The sequence below is a fragment of the Poromitra crassiceps genome (assembly GCF_964638095.1).
Source record: "Poromitra crassiceps genome assembly, chromosome: 12".
NCBI lineage: Eukaryota > Metazoa > Chordata > Actinopteri > Beryciformes > Melamphaidae > Poromitra > Poromitra crassiceps.
Window position 1 is genome coordinate 36,762,978 of NC_139632.1, and position 23,077 is coordinate 36,786,054.

The 23,077-nt window shown below is 46.8% G+C and overlaps 1 protein-coding gene across 1 annotated transcript in view; it reads left to right on the top strand.

The window, feature by feature from the left end:
• Positions 1–23,077, top strand: part of szt2 (SZT2 subunit of KICSTOR complex) — a gene marked incomplete at its 5' end in the record, with an annotated part of 122,785 nt that overhangs the window by 42,431 nt on the left and 57,277 nt on the right. Inside the window, 6 exons of the mRNA XM_083647712.1 lie at positions 418–532; positions 6,865–6,952; positions 10,681–10,799; positions 11,202–11,366; positions 13,535–13,619; positions 22,161–22,340. Coding sequence (XP_083503838.1) covers positions 418–532; positions 6,865–6,952; positions 10,681–10,799; positions 11,202–11,366; positions 13,535–13,619; positions 22,161–22,340 — 752 coding nt within the window. The remainder of the gene's footprint in view (positions 1–417; positions 533–6,864; positions 6,953–10,680; positions 10,800–11,201; positions 11,367–13,534; positions 13,620–22,160; positions 22,341–23,077) is intronic.

The following is a 23,077-nucleotide window of genomic DNA, read 5'->3' on the forward strand; positions in this document are numbered from 1 at the left end:
GGGAGAAAATGGGTGGGGGGGGGGGTGGGGGGTCAGATAAAAATACAGAATTTCAAACTTTTTAAATCGGGGTTCACAGATTATTGTGACCTGAACCTCCCCCCCCCCATGAATTTACGGGTTACATAATAAAAAACACTTGCAACTTTTTATTACTTAAACGTTAATCATCTTGCAAAGGCTAATGCTAATGGCCTACTTTTATTTTTAAAACACCAACATTGGGGCCTGATCCAGAAACAGATTGATCCCTATTCAACGTTTTGTGTTTTAAACGATATTCTTAAGAGATGTCTGCTTTGCTTGGTAGAATACAGTGGATTTGGATTTATTCCCACAAGGTCACAAGTACATGAAGGCACCTCAGCCCGCTGACACTTCCATGCCATCCCATGTTGTTCCCATTCCTCTTCCCAGGCTTTGTGAAACGTCCCAAACGGGGAAGAGCACCGACACAGACGGCAGCCTCCACATGCCTCGCTCTGTTGGGCTCGCCAGAAGTCAAGAGCCCATATTCTCCGAGGACCCCGCGGTAAGATCGCTCGATGTGATATAGATCCTTTTTTGAAGGGAAAAAAGTACACGTGTTTTAAATGTACAGTAAAACGAAAGTTACGTATGTAACTACGGTTCTATGAATCCCGAATGACCGCCAGAGGCGGTGCTTAAGCACTGAATATTCCCCTTCGCGCATGCGCAGTTCGAGTATTGTATACCAACAATGTCACCTGTGACCCCCTGGATGACCGGACAGAGGTTATATCTTCCGGTGTCATCAGGGATCATTTCCTACAGAAACTTCTCGCGAGCACACGAGGATTCTGAGTGACAGAGCGCTCTGGCGGTCATTCGGGATTCATAGAACCGTAGTTACATACGTAACTTTCGTTCTATTTCATCCCTGCTGACCGCCAGAGGCGGTGCTTAAGCACTGAATGACTTATACCAGCAAAGTCACGAGGAATCCTGAGTACCCACCTCAATGAGTAGAATCAGAGGATTCTGGCACCAGGACCACGCCCAGTGGATGGGGAGTGGCAACATTCACCCGGTAGAACCTGGAGAAAGTGTCTGGTGACGCCCATGAGGCAGCAGCACATATGTCCCCCAGGGATACCCCTCTCAGGGCAGCCCATGATGTGGAGACACTCCTGGTAGAATGGCCCCTCACGCCGGATGGCAGGAGGCGGTTACTCGCCCCATAGGCATAGCTGATAGCGTCCACAATCCAGTGGGACAGACGCTGTTTGGAGAGAGCGCAACCTTTGTTAGGGCCACCATAACAGAGGAAGAGCTGTTCTGACTGTCGAATGCACATGGTAGCTGTAATATAGGCTCTTAGGGCCCGCACTGGGCACAGCAGTTCCCGCTTGTCCCCCCTCTCTCCTGGTGGGGGGTCAAATCGTGCAAGCCGTATTGGCTGGTTGAGGTGTCAGTGCGACAGCACTTTAGGGAGGAATGCTGTGTTTGGCCACAGAGTGACCCCCGAGCCATCTGAGTTCCACCTCAGACATGAGACACTGACAGACAGGGCGTGCAGCTCACTGACCCGCTTTGCTGAGGTAATGGCCAGGAGGAATGCAGTCTTGCATGACACCCACTTTAGCTCCGCCTGTGCCAAGGGCTCAAAGGGAGGCCTGCATAGAGCATCCAGCACCAGGGGAAGATCCCATGCTGGGATTCTCGGGGCTCTTGGAGGATGCAACCTCTGAGCCCCCTTCAGGAAGAGGGACACCAGACTGTGGCTCCCCACTGTGCCATTGTCGACTCTGGCATGTCGACACAATATTGCCGCTACGTACACCTTCAGAGTAGCAGGAGACCGGCCTTTGTCCAGGAGGGACTGCAGGAACTCAAGGACAGTAGGCACAGAACAATGTACTGGGTCCTCGCTCCGACCCATACACCAGTTGTAAAATATCTTCCATCTGTTGTCGTACTGCAGACGAGTGGATGGCGCCCTTGCATTCATTATAGTATGCCTGACAGGGTCTACACAGCTGCTGAGTAATGGTTCGGGCCCTCCAGCAGCCAAACGCACAGCTGGAGGCGTTGGGGATTGGGATGCCAGATCTGACCTTCCAGTTGGGACAGGAGATCTCTCCTGTCGGGGAGGCGCCATGGAGCGCTGCGACAGAGTCTGTGCAGCAAAGGGAACCATGTCCTCCCTGGCCAGAAGGGGGCCACCAACAGAATCCTGTGCCCCTCCTGAAGAACTCTCTGAAGTACTAGCCGAATCAGAGGAAGCGGTGGGAAGGCATATAGAAGACCCTCTGGCCAAGGATGAGCCAGTGCATCCTGGCCCAGAGGGCTGGTTGTCTCCGCTAAGGAGAACCATAGAGGGCAGTGAGTCGACACCTCTGAGGCGAAGAGGTCCACCTCTGCTCTGCCGAAGCGGCTCCAGACTGTGTGCACCACCTCTGGGTTGAGGCACCACTCCCCCGATGAAGGCTTTTGACGGGAGAGGAAGTCTGCCAAGTGGTTCTGCTCTCCCGGTAGATATATTGCCCGTAGGCTGATCAGGCGGGAGGCCGCCCATGTCAGGAGGTCCCTTGACACTTGCAGCAGCCGTGCAGACTTGGTTCCACCCTGATGGTTTATATGATAGACGGTCGAGGTGTTGTCTGACCGAATGAGGACGTGCCTGCCTCTCAGGTATGGCAGGAAGTTCTTGAGAGCTAGGTGCACTGCTCGCAGCTCCAGCACATTGATGTGTCCGGCGCGGTCTTCCCCAGACCACTGCCCGCGAGCCGTCCTGCTCTGCCACACTGCACCCCATCCTGCGGGGCAGGCATCTGTGGTGACAGTCTCCCTGCGGGACGGGATGGAGCCCATAGGGACCCCCCTTGCCATATAGGCCCCGTCCCTCCACGGGGCTAGGGCGAGGAGACACTGCTGTGCCACTCTGACCTTTCTGTGTCTGTGCCGCTTGGCGTCCAAGCGGAAGCCGTTCAGCCACCTCTGCAGGGGGCGCAGCGACAGCAAGCCCAGCGGAACAACAGCTGCGATGGATGTCAGTTTGCCCAAGAGCCAAAGAAACGTGACATAGGGCAACAGTCTTCCCCTTTGGAACAAGGGAAGAAGGCGTAGGATGTCGTCCACACGGTGTGGGGACGGACAGGCTGTCATAGTAACAGTGTTTAATGCTAACCCAATGAAGGTTGTGGTTTGAGATGGTTCTAGACAACTCTTTTCCATATTTACCTTGAGTCCTAGGTGGGACACGTGGGACAGGAGGCACCCTGTATCTTGGGCCACTTGAGCTCGGGATGGTGCGCAGACCAGCCAGTCGTCTAGGTACGGAAGGACCTTCATGCCCTGAGACTGCAGAGGTGCAAGCGCCGCTGCCACACATCTCGTGAACACCCGTGGGGAGAGAGAGAGCCCGAATGGCAGCACCCTGAACTGCCAGTGGTGGCCTCGATAGGCAAAGCGCAGAAACTGCCGGTGTTGATGGGCAATGGGGACATGAAAATAAGCGTCTTTCAGGTCTATGGATGTGAACCACTCTCCACGGGCTACAGTTCGCAGAACGTCTGCCGTGGTCAGCATATGGAAGGGCATGACCTTCATGAACTTGTTGAGTCCCCTCAGGTCCAAGACTGGACGAAACCCGCCAGTCTTTTTCGGCACGAGGAAGTATGTCGAGTAGAACCCCCTGGGGTGCGACAGAGGGTCTACAGCCTCGATGGCGCCCTTGGCCAGGAGGGCAGCCAACTCCTGGTCTAAGGCTATGGCTTTCACCGGGTCGTTTATGATGGTAATTTTGACCCGGCTGGATGTTGGGGGCCGGCGTCGGAATTGAAGCTTGTACCCGTGGGTTAAGGTGGCAACCACCCACGGGTCTAAAGCATGAGCAGCCCAGTACCTGAGCTGCTGATGGAAAAAATATCCGACAGCCGGCCCCGCGGGTTCAATGTCCGCCCCCCCGGCCCCTAGGGGCCCTGAAGGGGGGACGGACAGGATCCGGGGCCCGAGGCCGATTGGAGGGCCGAAAGTCACGGCCCGCCTCTGCGTGTACTGCTGAGGTTCACGACGGCTACTGATGTGCGCTGGTGGTGGAAAGCGGCCTCGGGGAGCAGCCGAGGGGCCCCTGGGCCTGGTGGGCGGAGGCATACGGCGAAGACCTGCCAGCTGCTGCCTGGTCTGCCCAGCCTGGATGGTTCGTTCCAGCGCTTCCTGTGCCGCTGACCCGAACATCTCTCCTGGCTCCACTGGGAGGCTACGGAGAGTCCTCCTCGACGCCTCAGTCAAATTAGACTGTGAAAGCCAGACTTGGCGACGAGTTTGGACCAGGATGGACATCATCCGTCCAATTTCCCTGGACATAAGGCCGAACGCCTCCAGTGACACATCACAGAAGGCCACGGAGTCAGCATTCACATTGCCCTCCTGTAGTGAAGCAGAGAGGGCGAGCATGAGGTGTGACAGGGAGTTGCCTATACGACCGGCCCGAGCTCCCGCACCATAAGCCCTTGTGAGAAGGTCGTCAGTCATCCGACACTGGGGTCGGGGGCACCTAGCATCCCTTCGCAGAGCCTCATCGGGGGAAACAATGAGGGATGCGATGGCAGGCTCCATAGCTGGCATGTGATCCAGGCCAACTCTTGCCGTGTCGTGCATGGCTGCCAGGGTTCGACCATCAGCAGAGAGACGGGAGCAAGCTCCAGTGTCCCTCCAACAGGCCTGCAACTCCCTCATGTAGTCCACTGAGTGAGGGACCTCAAAGGCAGTGGAGGCTGGCCTGCGCCTGAAGAAGGCGCTTGCGGGAGCCGATTCCGCTTGCTGCGGTATATCCATGCGTAGGTGATCTAGCGCCCTGCGCATGACCGTACGCATGGGGTGGTCCTCCGTCTCAGCCAGCGAACTGTGAGCAGGAGGAATGGGAGCCCGGCCCTGAGGCCCGGGAGACCCCATCCAATGAGTCTTCCCCATAATCACCAAAGTGAGTCGCAGAAGCTGCCAGGGAGAGTGTATCCTCCTCTGGGGCAAGCACCGGCATTGGAGGAGTGGGCACCTCAGCCTCCTCTGAGAGGACACCAGGCTGGTGAGCCATGAGCATGGACCTCATCTGGGCCAGCTCAGCGGACAGCTGAGCCACCTTTGATGACAGCCCACTGCGGTCAGACTTCGTCTTTTTCTTGGAGGGTCCAACCGCAGCGGCCTCAGCCAGACGCTTAGAGCTCCTACGTTGGAGCGGAGACACTTGGCCCGATGGGGGGATGTCACCTTCGCCCATTGGGTGTTCCAGCTCTGCCAGTCTGACAGCCCTAACTGCCCTAGGCATGTAGCTGCAGTTCATGCATGGATTGTCCGACAGTGCCTCCCTCAGGTGCACAGGACCAAGGCACGCGGGGCAGAGATCATGGCCATCCTCTGGCTGCAGAGGAGCCTCACAGGATGTGCAATAATGTGCATTATCCATCATGGTGGCACCGGTTAGGAACACCGCCACACCGGCTAATGCACACCCTTCACAGTTAGCCCAGAGCGCGGACGCAACTGGTCCCTTGTGTAGATGCTGTATGCTGGGGGGAGGGAGCGCGTACGCTGCCTATACCAGCAGGCAGCAGAGGTTTACTCCTACACAGTATATATATATACACACACAATGTAATTAATTAATATATCTATTAATTAATATTACTGTCACTAGCAGTGGTTAGTCACCAAACAAAACAACATCTAAACTCATTCAAAATGAAAACACTACTCACAGCGCTGACGCTATAACGTTAGTGAACAGAATGAGACCATATACTGGGGGGAGGGAGCGCGTACGCTGCCTACACCAGCAGAGGCTATTTCTTTTTTTTTTTTTTTTTTTTTAACCACTCTTACAACGAAAAAACACTCATCATAGCACTGAGCTATAACGTTAATGAACAAAATAAGGCCATATGCTGGGAAGAGGGAGCGCGCACGCAGCCTTCCCCAACAGGTTTATTCAAGTTACATAACAATAACGATAACCAATAACAACCGGGAAGCGCTAACGCAACCCCCACACTTGTAATGCCGGGAGGAGGCTGCGCAACGCAACACTCACCGGCAAGTCTGCAGCAGTAGGTATCGTTGAAGATACAGCTTTGCAAACAATTATGAAATCACCTCACCTTGTCCGGAGAGGGAAGTGGAAAACACTGCCTTACCGGCGAAAGAACGCCGCAGCGTCCACCTGAACAAAAAATAACTCCTCTCATACGAGGAAGATATTTCCGTCGCAGCTCCTGGAGGGCGAACGTTCGCTGCTCCGACCAACAACGGCCGCGGAACTACTAGCAACGGAATGTACGTTTTAATATGAAGTATCTCGTAATGCTTTCAAAAGCACTCTGCGCGCGAGAAGTTGAAAAGGAAATGATCCCTGATGACACCGGAAGATATAACCTCTGTCCGGTCATCCAGGGGGTCACAGGTGACATTGTTGGTATACAATACTCGAACTGCGCATGCGCGAAGGGGAATATTCAGTGCTTAAGCACCGCCTCTGGCGGTCAGCAGGGATGAAATAGAACTCATCATGGTCTTAAATGCAATCCGGCTACCAGCAACTTTGTCTTACTGACATTGAGCTGCAGATGGTTCCTCCTTGCACCATCCAATGAGACTGAAGGTCCATGGAGCAAATACCAACCCATGTGCTACACCGTGCAGCCTATCTGACACACTGATCTGGACCTGAACAATCTGTCTGCAGCCTATCTGACACACTGATCTGGACCTAAACAATCTGTCTGCAGCCTATCTGACACACTGATCTGGACCTGAACAATCTGTGGCCTGTCAGTGTACTTCTTTGCTTTGTGAGTGTGTGTTGGTATATTCCTGCTTCGTTGACATCGTTGGTGTTTGTCTCCTCAGAGCTCCAGGTCTTCTCTGGAGGGCTCTCGGCCGGTGGGACAGGTGGACAAACACGTCCTGCTGCTGGTGCATGGAGTGGGAAATGCTGGTAAGTGATGAGGAAATAATGAAGGGCTGGGAGAAATGATGGCCGATGTGGCAACAAGGGTATTTTCCTCAAGCCGTTGGTGCTGTTACTCCAGGTCGGTTCAGCTGAAGTTGGAGTAAGAGTGTGTGTTTATTGTATAGACACACAGTATAGAGTCTATACTTAATTGTATAGACTCTATACAATTAAGTGCGTGGAAAAGTGTAGCTCCCTTTAAGAGTACTCACATACTTGTTTACTGAAGTACTTGGCTACACTGAAAATCATCAATTTTGGCATGGTCGTTACATGTACATGTCACATGTATTGGAAGAAGCATGTGCTAGTCTACAGCTCTCCCCAGATCGACAGAGGGGGTGGAGCAACGATCGGGACAGCAGGGGGAGTTTCGCAAGTGCATTTGGGAGAAAAGAGGAGAAAAAAAATCTGAAAAAACTCGATAAAGAAAAAATCTCATATGTAAGCATAATTTATTTAATTAATTTACCATTGCTTTGGATCACACCCCTCTCACCGCGTAAAGTGCTATACTACTCATACTATTAGCTTAGTGGTGCCTCGATGACTGGAAGCTGAAACGGTTGAAGCAGATGTCAGATGAGGTTCTCAGACAGAAAGGCGCGAGTGTTTTTATACAGCCGGGTGCAGTACCTACTGTAGGCGTCTAGATGGCACTGTGGCGCCGGGAGCCTTCCTCCAGCTCGCCGGGCAGGTTACATCAGGCTTTCTCAGCCTGAATAAGAGTGACTCATTAACATTATCCCTGTGCTTCTCTCCCCTCACTGCACATTGAACCCATCTCTCATTTTGGAACCTCTTTGTGTAGCTTGATTTGAAATCTTCTTGAAGTATTTCTGTGTGTGTGTGTGTGTGTGTGTGTGTGTGTGTGTGTGTGTGTGTGTGTGTGTGTGTGTGTGTGTGTGTGTGTGTGTGTGTGTGTGTGTGTGTGTTATGCACTGATGTCAGAGAGACATCGCCAACGTGTCATGTCAACAGACGGAAATGTGGAAGTTGAAGGAAGTGTTTTGTAGAATGTCGCGTTGGATAAGTTACCATTAAAGTCACACCTGGCATTTTGAGAGCATCTTGATCCCCAGAATCAGGATTCAGAATCAGAATTATTTTATTCGGCCATAGTATGTTTGCACATACAAGGACATTGTCTTGGTGTCCTTGAGATATAGACAACACAATAAATACACATACATTTAAACATTATACAAGATATGGACAGAGTATTTACAGCCAAGTGTGGCAGAGTACAAACTTAGCAAGGCAAAGTGACAGGTACAAGTACAAAGTTGGCAAAAGTACAGTTATCAGAGGTGGCAATTTTAGCAAACATATATACACAATACAGAGTATTAATAGGTTATTATGCATAAGTTGGATTGTATTGCACATGTTAACTGTATGGGAGGTGGGAGGTGCAAAATCAGTGCTTTGTTAGTGTGCGTGTGTGTGTGTGTGCGTGCGTGTTTGTGTGAGAGTGGAAGGCGGGAGGTTGGAAGTCTCCTGTTTAAACCATAGCTAATCTATCTAGCTAATCTACAGCCTAACTACAGTACCTAGCAGCCAAATAATCTAGCTAATCTACAGCCTATATAACCTGCCCTATCGGCATCCCTCAGCCTTAGCCCGTGATGCCTCAAGGTATAATACCTTAGGCCCTTACCATAATAATCGTACTATGACTCTTATCAGAACAGCAGGAAGAAGAAGTTTTTGCGGTGAGGCTGAAGTTGCCAGCATGCTCAGGAGTTTGAGGGGAATGGATACCATGGCGTATTTTAATGGCTTTTTGGATGGCTTTCTGACAGCGTAAAGGGAGAGGGTTATGTGAGGCTGTTCCACATTTCTGGAAGATGTTAAAAAGCAGCTACTCTGCCACAAAGAGGCAGGACAACAAGACGTTGCAATCCTTGTCCTAGTGATTGGACGACACTCTTTAGCATGTAAAGGGAATATAAGTGGTATTAGTTCTATAAGCAAACATGTAAACAGCTTCATCAGAACAGGGGCGCAAGCCAAAATTCTGAGGGGGCAACATTAGAAAATGTGTGTCTGCTTTTCTAAAATCTTGGCCGTTTGAAGCCAGATTTAGAGGAATATCTGAGAATTAGAATTAGAATTAGACTGTTGTGATGTCATTATTCAGTTGTTTTGTAACCATCAATATTTGCTCAATTTTCTCATTAGGGTAAATAGTGTATATTTAGAGATTTTTGTCAATTATTTGTGCTGTTATGGTTATTAGCTTAGTCACTCACTTCTAATCAACACTAGCTTCTACAATGCTGCCACATTTCTTGAAATATAGCTAAATCTTCGATAGTTTTATTTGTCCTCAAAGAGGAAATTATTTTCCACAAATCTTGCTTCACCCAAAATGTTATTCACCTAAAAAAACTATATCCACAATGTTAATTATTATTTTAGAGAACTGCCTCTTGACCTGGAGACATCAAATGGAATGCAGTGTTTTGCTAACTACAGTATAACCTGTGATAGTGGTGGTAAAGACTAGCACCTCACTGCCATCACAGCTCTACATGACATGTTAAACAACATGATTGAGGGATGGCTAACATTACAATGCTAACTTTAGCTGCCTGGTACAAGTAGCCAGCGAACTTGCTATGCAAACTATGCCTAGTTTGAAAAGGGGATTGATGACCATGACATGAATTTAGCACGTTCCCCTCCAGAAATCTGAGGGGGCAGTTGCCCCCTCAGTTTGAATGTGCATGGCGCCTCTGCATCAGAATATGTCAGTATTGGCCAATAGTGGCATTGTTGCTGTCCATGTATGTATTGATCAGTACCACTATCAGCCCCCAACAGATATAGTATGGTAATTTTGTCAGATCAGACAGTTAAAAAAAACTTTAATAAATAGAACAGAAAATCCAACTTCATAGAATGTATACAGAACCTAGACACGTGGATATCCTCATCCACAGCACGCGCATGCACACACACACACACACGCACACACACACACACACACACGCACACACACACACACACACACACACACACCAGAGAGCAGATGGTAGAAAAGAGGAGCAGATTGCAGCCTTGTTCATGGAGACAGGTAGTGATGCTGAGGCTGGGCCGGTCCAGCCTACCTCACTGGTCCTGGGCTGATTACATCACATATGGCTCATGTATAGACACCATTGAAAATGTGTGAGTGTTTCTTGCTTCATGTTTTTGTGGTTGCACTATTTACATGTAGGAGGAGTTGATTAATGTGGGGCAATCACATCAACTTGAACTAAACTAAAAATCACTGCACAGCCCATGAATACATGGTTGCTCACGTGAAATAGTTCCAAAGATGAACCATGGCTACATCAGCTGTATTGAGCTAATGCTATTTCTGTTTTAAAATGTCTGAATCAACAATAATAACTTTTTATGACCAAAAGGTCAGTCTTCGCAGAACTTCCTGGTCCAAAGGATCTTATAATAGCACCATTTGGTACAGGACGCTCTGCAAATGAAGGTACTGTTGGTGGAGAGAGTGATAGTGATGCCATGGCAAATCCAAGTTCTGTGATGAATGGGGGAGTCCAGGCAAGATGGAGGGAAGTGAAACATGTTTCATTTACAGTACATCCACTACTGATTTTGTAATGATACCAAGCTGGTTGAAAAGGGGTAAGGTGGCCCTTTAAGTCCATTCCGCATGTCTCTAAGCTACTCCATCTTTGTTTGTGCAGGTCCAGAGATCACAGATGAGCTGGTCAAGCTGCTGCGCAAGCGCCTGGACGAGACCACCCTGGACATCATCACGGTCATGCTGGTCAGGAACTGCAAGCTGACACCAGCTGATGTGGAGGTGAATATGTCTCAGTTGTCTCTGGTTGTCGTGATGGTACAGAATACCCCCATGTTAAAACTAAGTGGAATATTGCTTTAAAAAGCCCCCAAACCATTAAGCCTAATGCAAGAATATAAAACAATATAGTGTAGTTGGATTCTTCCCTTACTGAGTATCAAGTGGGGGAAATAGCCTTTTTTTTATGTTCAGAATGCAATGTTTGTTTTTGTGTGGTTCTGTGTAGCTGGTCTGTAGTTGTGCGTGGGTGGTCCTGTGTAGTAGCTCAGTGGGTCGAGTGCGGCCCGAACACCGCCAGGGTTATGGGTTCCGTTCCCACTGGGGTCCACCCATGTACTGTATGCACTCATCCTTCTGTAAACCGCTTTGGCTGAGAGCCTTCACCAAGTGTCCTGTGGTCAGTTCATCCAGCCGTCGGGCTCTCCGGCCACGGAGGTGATGGAGTTCAGCCTTCCCTGGTACTGCCTTCCCTGGCTGCCTGCCGTGGCCCACTACCTCAGGCAGAACCTGCTCATCTTCATGAATCTGCCCAAGTACACCGACAGCAACACAGCGCACCACTTTAAGGTACGACGCTGCTGCCCCCAACTGCTACTGGAGCTACCTCAGCATTTTCACTTCAACGGATACGTTGGCATTTTTGCATTTTCATCAGGGCACTTGACACAACAACACAATGCACTTTGCTGAAGTGGCTTGTTAGCATTCTTCATAAAAGCCTGATAAAGGAAAGCACTGTGCTAACATTTGAAATATTGAACCTTCCTTTGAGGAAACAACTAAGGCCACTGCTTTGGTCGACCTGAAATGCTCTGATTGAGCAAGTGCACTTTCTCTCTCTCTCTCTCTCTCTCTGTTTCTCTCTCTCTCTCTCTCTCTCTCTCTCTCTCTGTCTCTCTCTCTCTCTCTCTCTCTCTCCACACCTTCAAACTACATTCCCATCGGCATGCTTGTCTTAGCAGACAAAGTCATCACAACAAAAATGTTCACACCACCCTGCACTTAGGTCACACACACAGTGACTTGAGACTTGACTTGAGACTCGTCCTCTTCAGACTTGAGACTTGACTTGAGACTCGTCCTCTTCAGACTTGAGACTTGACTTGGACTTGAGGTTTGGGACTCGTGAACAATCTTTATTTTTTATTTTTTATTTTTTTGCCTGTGCATTAACATGAAGGAAATGTCTACTAATGTCATCTCTAATCATTGCTGCTACTGTATTCTAATAGATAAAGGAGTGAGGATAGTACAGTACATGCTTGAAATTCCTTACTTTTAGCTATGCAGTGTTCTAAGCAGACCGGATGGCATGCAGCAGATGATAGAACGCTCATTCATAAGAGACTTGAGTCTTGACTTGGACTTGTGACCAAAGACTTGAGACTTGACTTTAGACTTAACTTGTAAAAAATGACTTGTGAGCATCTCTGCCCCACATACTGTACACACACCACCCCCTTTTAGCCAATTGGCATGAACATAAACACACACCTTCACACACACGCACACACACACACACACACACACACACACACACACACACACTTGACCTTCATGCCAAATTTCAGCTTCCTATGGTGAAAACTGGCCTCCAAAGGGCGGGGGGGGGGGGACTTGTTGTGGAGCGACTGACCAACAGAGCGACCTGTACTATAGAGTTGCTAGTCGCTGCTACAAAATGTTGCTGCTCGCACAACTCCGAACTTAAAGTCCCTGGAAACCAGAAATATTTTTTTTATTTTTTACCATTTTGAGTTAATCACATCACAGGAACCTATGTTAATAAGCCACCAGCCAAATTTGAACGATGTTGAACGTCGCAAAGTATATAAATTTAGGTTTGACAGTCATGACAAAAGTCATGAGAATCAATTAGATTTTAGACGCTCTTTTCTCCCGCGGACTGTGTGGGCGTGTCCCGTGTGTGGGTGCAGGACTGCAGCAGGTCTCCTCTTCCTCCGAGAGAGAGAGAGAGAGAGAGAGGGGGAGGGAAACAGAGAGGGAGAGAGAGGAGAGAGAGAAGGAAAGAGAGATGGTGTGTGTGTGTGTGTGTGTGTGTTTGCTCGGCGCATAGTGAGAGGAAGATCGACTCTGCCGCTGCAAGTGAACAGCGCTACTGTGTGTGTGCGTGCGTGTGTGTGATTCGATTAAATCTTATGACATGATAAGATCATTCAGTTTAGCCCACGCGCACCGCTCTCTTCAATGAGGAAGTGGAAATCCAGACCTTGTAGAAAAGTGGCGATTTTGGGGGTTAGGGTTGAAACTAATGTCCCCTACTTTCTGAGGCACACAATTACTCACATAAGACCCTAAATCTAATAGTTAGAAGGTTTTTGTGGATTTTGGTTTCCAGGGACTTTAATAGCTATGGTGGGAAAATTCTTGGTAACTGAAAAACCCACAGTAAAAAACACACACTCACTCTTTCCCTAGTCCTTCAACTACTTTGACTGTTTTGTTGAAAATCAGTCAATGTGCTACTTACTTACCACACAAACAGCCAGGCGACACACCCATTGATGGATGACAGTTGAAGTCATGCAAGTGCACTAGTACATACAGCTTTATTTAAAGCGATCTGGAGTGTAAAGAAATGAATGAATGGGAGATATGGGATACGCTGTGAGAGTGTGGCAGAGACTAAACTCACTCTGACACGTCTCATTGTGATGTATGAAATAAGTGCTGAGCTGTTACGCGGCTGATTTGTTCTCCCTCTCTCTCCGCAGCACTACTTCCATCTGAGCAGCGAGTTGCCTGACGGTGATATCTACCTGTATAATAAACCTGGAGGCCAGGGGACGGGAGGCAAAGGTAATCGCACTCCCCCGACTCAGCACACCTTTGATGCCACCAAGCCCTATTTGTCCTCCGTGTGACGTGTGTGTGTATATAAGGGATACATAGTTTCTTTACAAAGACATACAAGTGCTTTGTTACATTGTAGCATTTTGTATTTTCAGCTATATTAGGTCATTGTTCAATAGACCAGACCTGCACATCCAAAGCGTCAAGGCCGCGCCCCTTTTTGGGGGATAGAAAGAATGAATAGCGTTGTTGTGATGGTATTTTTGCCGTGTTTTTAGCTAGCATAGACAAAATACCAATTCATTAATTTCGGGTTCAAGTGTTTTTTTGGTTTGATAAACATGTCTACTAATTATTTTGCGACCTTGACGGAACCTGAACGGTCGAGATATATGAATAAATGAAGGTTGACTGGTCTGTCGTCATGTCCGTTCAGCCTGAGTCAAAGAGGATTTCCGCATTCCCCCCAAAAGGGGCGCGGTGCAGTTCTGGTCTATAGCAGTTGGTGAAGCAGGTTGATGCGAGTCAAAAGCAGCACAGAAATGAACCACGTCGATTCAGTTACGTCGTTTTTACTGAATGCAAATAGACGTTTAAATTCTCAGCCCTGATGCCTACACTTTGTGCTGAGCTCTTTCTCAACTCACGCTTGAAATTACCAAAAACTAACAGAAATCAAAGTTTACCACATGGGTCAAGGAATGTGGTCAAAACACAGCTCAGTGTAGCCTACTTTCACTTTATTTAATTTCTGTCTCCTGCAAAGCGCAGCGCGCCCCGGGAGCTGCGCGCTGCTAGGCCTCGCCCCCGACGCGCCTAGCGCGATGACGTCTAATTTGCCGCTCGACCATGTCCCGGCCTTTAGACAACACGATCCATTTGTCCATCCCACGGCTTATCAGAAGGTCATTGTCCGTGCGGTCTGACGCACTACGGGGAGTCTCTGGGGAGACTGAGAGAGACTGCTCTAACCAGGAAATGCTTTTTTAAACCAATTCCGCACTGGCCTAACGTCTTAAGCTCCACCCTACTTCACCATGGCAACCCATTAGGAAAACAATATGGCAGATCCGAGCGTAACGCGTCACGACACTTCTTCTAGACCCAAACACGGCTGTCCTCTCCCTCTCTGTCTTCTCTCTTCTTTATTTCTCCCTTTTATTGTTTTATATTTGTATCGCATCAGACCATTCCATAAATCTAAAGAGAGAGGAAGGACTTATGACTAAAAACAAATGGAGCTCCGGGCACTCAGGGAGGTTTGACAAACGTAAAGGCCTTTAATTCAATGGGCTAGAATCATTCAAATCCCATCAGAACGCTGGCTAAATGTAATTGATAACAGCAGAGTGTGTTCCTTTATAATTAGATAGCTGTTCCCTGTTTACCATCATGTGCACGTCATTTTGTCTTGCTTGTTTGTCTCAGCGCTTCCTTCTGTTATTGTGAAGCTGCTGACTTGGTGGCAGTGATATCATGAGATATGCTGACAGGCCCTTTTTCTTATTTCTAACTCCCACATTAAATGCAGGACAAATTATCCACTGCCTGCCTGGCATACCTAAAATATATATATATATATATATATATATATATATATATATATATATATATATATATATATATATATATATATATATATATATTATACAATGCTGATTCCACTTGTTCTGTAGTGGCACAGTGACAAACCAGCACAATTATTTTCCAGAGGTGGCTTCTTCTTTCACACTCTCCTGTGCACTTGTAACTTTGCTCACCAGACCGTGTGTGTGTGTGTGTGTGTGTGTGTGTGTGTGTGTGTGTGTGTGTGTGTGTGTGTGTGTGTGTATAGGCTAATAGCCAGTTATAAATTCCTCCATTTGGATAGTTGTATGGGTCTCTTCCCTCCACTCACAACAACACTGTCATTTCCAGGCGTGTTTTTGCATTTAGACTGCCATCCTGATCCTGATGTGCCCTCCTGTCAGAGATGATTGGCTCGTTGTGGAAAGCATGGCAGCTGTCTTTTTGGTTATATGTGCCTTTGCTGACAGCTGCACAAGTGCCATTTTGCCTTTGTAGAAAGATTCTGATGTGAACATAAATGCATTAGAGCCCTGGATGCTAGATTTGTAGATTTGATAGCAGGACTGGATTTGATCAGTTTGAATAGAATCATTCACAAACTCTTCTTTTCATAAAAGACTGCTTTAGCAAAGGTTTAAGATGAAACATGAAATGGTTTGTGGTGCAGCAGCAGTGGGAGAAATTGATACCATGTGATTTTGCAATATTTTGCAGGTTCACAAAATTAACCAGATCGAGACCACATATCTCAATACAGGTTCACAAAATTAACCAGATCGAGACCACATATCTCAATACAGGTTCACCAAATGAACCAGAGACCACATATCTCAATACAGGTTAACAAAATGAACCAGAGACCACATATCTCAATACAGGTTCACAAAATCAACCAGAGACCACATATCTCAATACAGGTTAACAAAATGAACCAGAGACCACATATCAAAATGGTGTTCTTGAAAATGGAAAATAAAGTCATCCTTGAATTTCCAATGAATGCTCCAATATTGTGTGGCTTTGAATGCTTTCAGCCATAATTTTAATTGATTTTGAAATTGAATTGCCTTCATGAAGTGTGTTTCTTTTTTATTGCAGTCAAATGGAAGAAAGATGTAATACGTTGAAATGTACTGCTGCATCCAATTGCAATGCACACGCCTTTGAAAGCTGTGGAATGATTGCAGCATTGCTATTATTTCATGGTGCAATTGGGGAAATAAGATCGTCGTTGTGTCGGGAGCTCTCTGGGGATTCTTTCTTCCATCTAGTCTCCCTTTAAAATGACCCCTTTGTGCCCGTCAAATTGTAAAGAGCACAGAACTCTGTTCCGCTGCTCTTGTCTTCGTTTGACTTCCAGTCTAACAACGTTTTAATTGGGACGGGAATAAGAGGTGATTAATTTGGGGAGCTGAACAACAAGGTGCTGAAGTGATTTAATATGGACTTGATCCCTGCCTGCCGTGTGAGATAATGATGTCAGCGGCCCACGGCTCAGGCAGGATTTTTGGCAAACAGGAACTGGTGCATCCCGCCAGCCAATTAACGCCATGTTCCTATAGCTGCAGTATGAAACATGCTGATTAGTCGTTTGACTCGTTTGCTCTATAAAATGTCACAAAATGGTGAAAAGTATCGATCGCTTTTTCCCCAAAGCCCAAGATGACATCCTCAAATGTCTTCTTTATTTTTTTTATTTTTTTTACAGACTATGAAAGTGCAGATTGTAAGCTTTCAAATGATGTGTCATACATTGAAATCCAAAACGAGTTGAAGAAGTTATGCCTATTTGAATAAAGCGATCAGAGAAAATCCCCCTGAAAGTTGGTGAATAAGCTTGGTTTGCCCCGAACAAGCTTAGTTTGCTAACAAATTATAAGTATTTAGTGATCCATAAAATGGTTGTTTGCTATATTGAGTGTGTTCTTCAACATCTAAACTTGATTAATCGGGGGGAGAGTTCCCCCCCAAAAGAAAACAACCCTTTATCTTGATTTGTGCAATTTCACTGTTGCCTACTTGTTACCCTTTTCACCAGACCATGTCACAATTATTGCTATCCCAAAAAAAACATGTTTTTAGTTTGTTTTTACGGGGCTGCAGAATGTCATTTCATAAGTCATTGTTTTTTGTGCTGCTGCAAAGTCTATTGTGATTTACCAGGCTAGTATGGAAAGTCAGCCTGTGTGTATCTATGAAATAGGATGGGGCCTGTGTTAAACCTCAGAGTGCTTGACTAACATAGCCTTGAGTCGCATCACTTTCACTCAGGCCGTTAAGGCTGTGTTGTGTCACTCAGGCTGTTAAGGCTGTGTTGTGTCACTCAGGCTGTTAAGGCTGTGTTGTGTCACTCAGGCCGTTAAGGCTCTGTTGTGTCACTCAGGCCGTTAAGGCTGTGTTGTGTCACTCAGGCTGTTAAGGCTGTGTTGTGTCACTCAGGCTGTTAAGGCTGTGTTGTGTCACTCAGGCTGTTAAGGCTGTGTTGTGTCACTCAGGCTGTTAAGGCTGTGTTGTGTCACTCAGGCTGTTAAGGCTGTGTTGTGTCACTCAGGCTGTTAAGGCTGTGTTGTGTCACTCAGGCTGTTAAGGCTGTGTTGTGTCACTCAGGCTGTTAAGGCTGTGTTGTGTCACTCAGGCTGTTAAGGCTGTGTTGTGTCACTCAGGCTGTTAAGGCTGTGTTGTGTCACTCAGGCTGTTAAGGCTGTGTTGTGTCACTCAGGCTGTTAAGGCTGTGTTGTGTCACTCAGGCTGTTAAGGCTGTGTTGTGTCATTCAGGCCATTAAGGCTGTGTTGTGTCACTCAGGCTGTTAAGGCTGTGTTGTGTCACTCAGGCTGTTAAGGCTGTGTTGTGTCACTCAGGCCATTAAGGCTGTGTTGTGTCACTCAGGCTGTTAAGGCTGTGTTGTGTCATTCAGGCCATTAAGGCTGTGTTGTGTCACTCAGGCCATTAAGGCTGTGTTGTGTCACTCAGGCTGTTAAGGCTGTGTTGTGTCACTCAGGCTGTTAAGGCTGTGTTGTGTCACTCAGGCTGTTAAGGCTGTGATGTGTCACTCAGGCTGTTAAGGCTGTGTTGTGTCACTCAGGCCGTTAAGGCTGTGTTGTGTCACTCAGGCCATTAAGGCTGTGTTGTGTCACTCAGGCTGTTAAGGCTGTGTTGTGTCATTCAGGCCATTAAGGCTGTGTTGTGTCACTCAGGCTGTTAAGGCTGTGTTGTGTCACTCAGGCTGTTAAGGCTGTGTTGTGTCACTCAGGCCGTTAAGGCTGTGTTGTGTCACTCAGGCCGTTAAGGCTGTGTTGTGTCACTCAGGCCGTTAAGGCTGTGTTGTGGCACTCAGGCCGTTAAGGCTGTGTTGTGTCACTCAGGCTGTTAAGGCTGTGTTGTGTCACTCAGGCTGTTAAGACTGTGTTGTGTCACTCAGGCCGTTAAGGCTGTGTTGTGTCACTCAGGCCGTTAAGGCTGTGTTGTGTCACTCAGGCCATTAAGGCTGTGTTGTGTCACTCAGGCCATTAAGGCTGTGTTGTGTCACTCAGGCTGTTAAGGCTGTGTTGTGTCACTCAGGCCGTTAAGGCTGTGTTGTGTCAGTCAGGCTGTTAAGGCTGTGTTGTGTCACTCAGGCTGTTAAAGCTGTGTTGTGTCACTCAGGCTGTTAAGGCTCTGTTGTGTCACTCAGGCTGTTAAGGCTGTGTTGTGTCACTCAGGCTGTTAAGGCTGTGTTGTGTCACTCAGGCTGTTAAGGCTGTGTTGTGTCACTCAGGCTGTTAAGGCTGTGTTGTGTCACTCAGGCTGTTAAGGCTGTGTTGTGTCACTCAGGCTGTTAAGGCTGTGTTGTGTCACTCAGGCTGTTAAGGCTGTGTTGTGTCACTCAGGCCGTTAAGGCTGTGTTGTGTCACTCAGGCCGTTAAGGCTGTGTTGTGTCACTCAGGCTGTTAAGGCTGTGTTGTGTCACTCAGGCCGTTAAGGCTGTGTTGTGTCACTCAGGCTGTTAAGGCTGTGTTGTGTCACTCAGGCTGTTAAGGCTGTGTTGTGTCACTCAGGCTGTTAAGGCTGTGTTGTCTCACTCAGGCTGTTAAGGCTGTGTTGTGTCACTCAGGCCGTTAAGGCTGTGTTGTGTCACTCAGGCCTTTAAGGCCGTGTTGTGTCACTCAGGCTGTTAAGGCTGTGTTGTGTCACTCAGGCTGTTAAGGCTGTGTTGTGTCACTCAGGCTGTTAAGGCTGTGTTGTGTCACTCAGGCCGTTAAGGCTGTGTTGTGTCACTCAGGCTGTTAAGGCTGTGTTGTGTCACTCAGGCTGTTAAGGCTGTGTTGTGGCAATCATCAGCTTCATTGCTTCAGTTGACTTGGTCAGACAACATGAGCAACCAGTTAGTAATATAATGCAGCACAGAGGGAGGAGCTTGCCCAACTGTTCTGACAGACTAAGTACAAAATCTGTCATGAAAAGCTATAGTTATTAGTTACCAGAAGGAAACGGTGTCCTTGTAGGCACACAGCGCAAAACACAACACCTTTTGTGAGGTTTGGTTGATTGAGCTAACAGTACAGTGTTTTTGGCTGGCTAATAGCCTTTTTTGTCAACAAGTACAGGCGCAAATTGCTTGCTTCCGCCGCAGTCAGACTACTCCAACATAGACACCCTTACCTCACCCCGTAATTGGAAGATTTTCTGATCTGAGATTCTGGAATGGAAAATTCTCTCCTTTGCTTCCTGACTTGCTGGTGACAATACCTGTATCTTCAGTAATGGTAGCAGCCGTTCTGAATCGCCAAACTCTTTGAAAGGATCATAAATGCACTGCAATAATTTGGCTGTTAGGGTTAGTTGACTCGGTGTTGCAAAGTGTTAGTGGATTGGGTGCCATCTCGATTTGCTGGCCCTCAGCTACAAATCCATAATTCAAAGAAATTTGATATTTTGCGTTTAATTGACATATACATGCCCATGGCAGGTGTGTAGAAGCTTTATGTTTTGACCAGTGCTATAGCACTGCTTTCCATTCACATGGCATTCTGAGTTTGTCATTCTAGTGTTATAGTGCACTGTCAGTCCCTGCGCAAACCTTTAGTGAATTGGGCTTTTAGTTATGAGCACAAATTAGAGCCAGCAGAATTGAATTCATTTTGATTTTTGATGTTTGAATGGGATAATGGTATGCAAAGATTTTAACCAATTTTGCTTAATTTGAATTGACGCTTGAATTGGATCATTGTATGTAAATTGAAACTGAATTGCAGAATTAGAATTTGTATTGTCCAATTTGAAACGGAATTAGAGAATTTGAATTTGTCTTTGTCCAATTTGAAACTGAATGTAATGATTAGAATTGGCTCATTATTGCTTTCAACTTTCATTTGAAACTAGGTTGAGGTAAAAATTTAAGTCAATACGTTTTCAAATTCAATTCTTACAATTCAATTTCAGGTCTGGAGTCAGTAAGGTGGCTCGCTTGAGCTGTTTACTGCTCCTGTTCTCTGCTTCTCTGTCAAATTCGTCAATTCTCTTTATATGTTTTACATACAGTGATTCATTCACGCATTAAAAACCCAAATTAATACAATTCAAATTCTGTTTCTGCTTCCACTAATCTCTGCCCATACTGAGTGTTGAGCGATCACCATGCACACACACGCACACAGTAAGCCTAGGGCCATATGAAATCCCTTTTATTTTATTGTCCCAATTCAGTTTTTTCCATTTTAATTTTAATTTAGGGGTCAGGATCGATATTTTTAGTTTTTTATTCTTCTGATGACTTGGCAAAGTTGTGAGGTGACATAAGGACCCAAGGCAAGACCGCCTCCCATCTCAAAACACCCCAATCCAAAAGCTTATCTTACAATTATGAAATCATTTAGGTTACTACAATAATTAGATGTACTTTTGATTTTGGTTATTAGGCCTACTTTTTTTTTTATCAATTTCAGCCAAATTATGGAAAATTCTGCAATATTCCACGCTTTAGAGTTGATTCCACTTTTACGACCAAATTCCATGATTCCGTCCGTTTTTTCAGTTTTGCGGAAATCACATGGACCTTAAGTAAGCCACGTTGGGGAGAAGAAGAATGGGTCTGAAAGTGTCAGAATGATAACGCTGCTTTGTGGGGCTGCGTGACTGCGGCAGGCGAGGTGTGAGACTGATTTCAACCTGGGACTTTCTATAATGCCTGTGCGCCCTCCTGCCTAGCCTGCCAGGCAGAGCCAGCCATCAATCCTCTCCATGCACGCTGCTGCTTACTAATGATGTGCAATAATAGCTAGCCTAGCGCCGTGTCCAACCAAACCCAGTGGAGCTCCGGCAGTGCTGTCTTACACAGGTGTCACATCTGGTGAAGAATACCTATCTGTGCAGCTTTGATGAGATGAAGGACTGAAGCCTCAAAAGATGGAAACTAAGACTCACTCACTTCAACTGTCACTCTCAGATGATGCGTTGTTAATTTTGATTCATGCTGCTATCTCAGGAAGAACAGGCAGAAGATGACGGAAGGCTGTGACCAATATCAAACTTTTTGATGTTTTTCAGCTAAATGATGGATGTTCTAGCCTGGTAAAAAACATCCTGATAACCTGATGTCACATTCGGTTTCACTCTATGTATCAGTCCTCTGGACTCCAAGTCATCCACAGTGATTTCAGCGGGTGGGAGACGGGAGTACTTGCCTTGACAGACAACTCCTTCAGCCAATCAGTGTAGCCAAACCTAGACGGAACAAAAGCGTCTTTTCCGCCGAGAAACTCCCGCTGGTGCCTGGTGGTGATTGAACACTCTTGTTCTTGTTTAATTGTTATTGAGTCCATTTCTTCAGTTCTGCACTTATGGCTGTGTTTACTCTACTAACGTTAACGTTCGAGAGCCGCCATCATTTTTTGGCCGGTTACGTTGTCAACTACGAGGCAGGTCCCTGATTGGCCCATGCACTTTGTAATTCCTAATTTTGTTTGTCATTTTAACACATTTCCCCACTGTGTGTTGTTCAGGTATTGCTTGCATCGCTCTGTCCTTTGTGGATGCCCAAGGCTGCCCCCTTCAGGTCCCTGCCCAGGACTGCACCACACTACAGAGGCCGGAGAGTTGCTCCATCCCCCTTCAGCCAGACCATTTCGATGAGCTTACGTCCGTGGTTAAGGTGGACTCCACCTCCACCAACCTCAGCTCAGGTACACCATTCACCAGGACAACGGGCAGTCGAAGCCAGAGAGAGAGCTTGACCAGCTTGTGCTGTGGCTGCCTGCTACTGGTCCTTTCTGGGTATTGAAGTTCAAAGACCTACATCGGAGCTACCAGTGTGTTTAGTGCAGCGGCAGATAGGTAGAACCAGCTAATTAGCAACAGCCAAGAAGCAGGATTGTGGATAAAACAGTAATGGACTAGCTTTGTCTGTCTATGGCATTTTTCTTCTTCCATATTATACATATCCTCTCAGAGAGTTCCCCCCCCCCCGGGAGTCATTTGATTGTAGCAAATACACCAATTTAAAAATAAATGTAATTAAAACTAAATTTTAAAATGTATTAATTATCATCATAAACATCACACAAAGTAATGGAGAAGATTTTTGTTAAGAAATGTAAAGTCTAAATAAATAAAAATGTCCCTTAACACGTTCACTGCCAATGACGTATTAATCCGTCAAAAATAATCCAACGGTTGACTGCCAATGACGTATTAACACATTGGGTGCCAGCCATGTTTTCATTCCTGTAGGTAAGTTGTGCCAGGGGTGTTTTTGACGATTCTGGCTCATTTTAGAACAGCCGAGGATTCTTTTCTGTTAAGAATTCATGAACATCAATCATCTAAAAATAACTAATAGAATGTGTGCTTTCTCTGTCTAAAAGAGTTAGTTTGCAGAGTTAGTAGTTATGTAGATATTAGCCGTTGAGTACAGCATGGT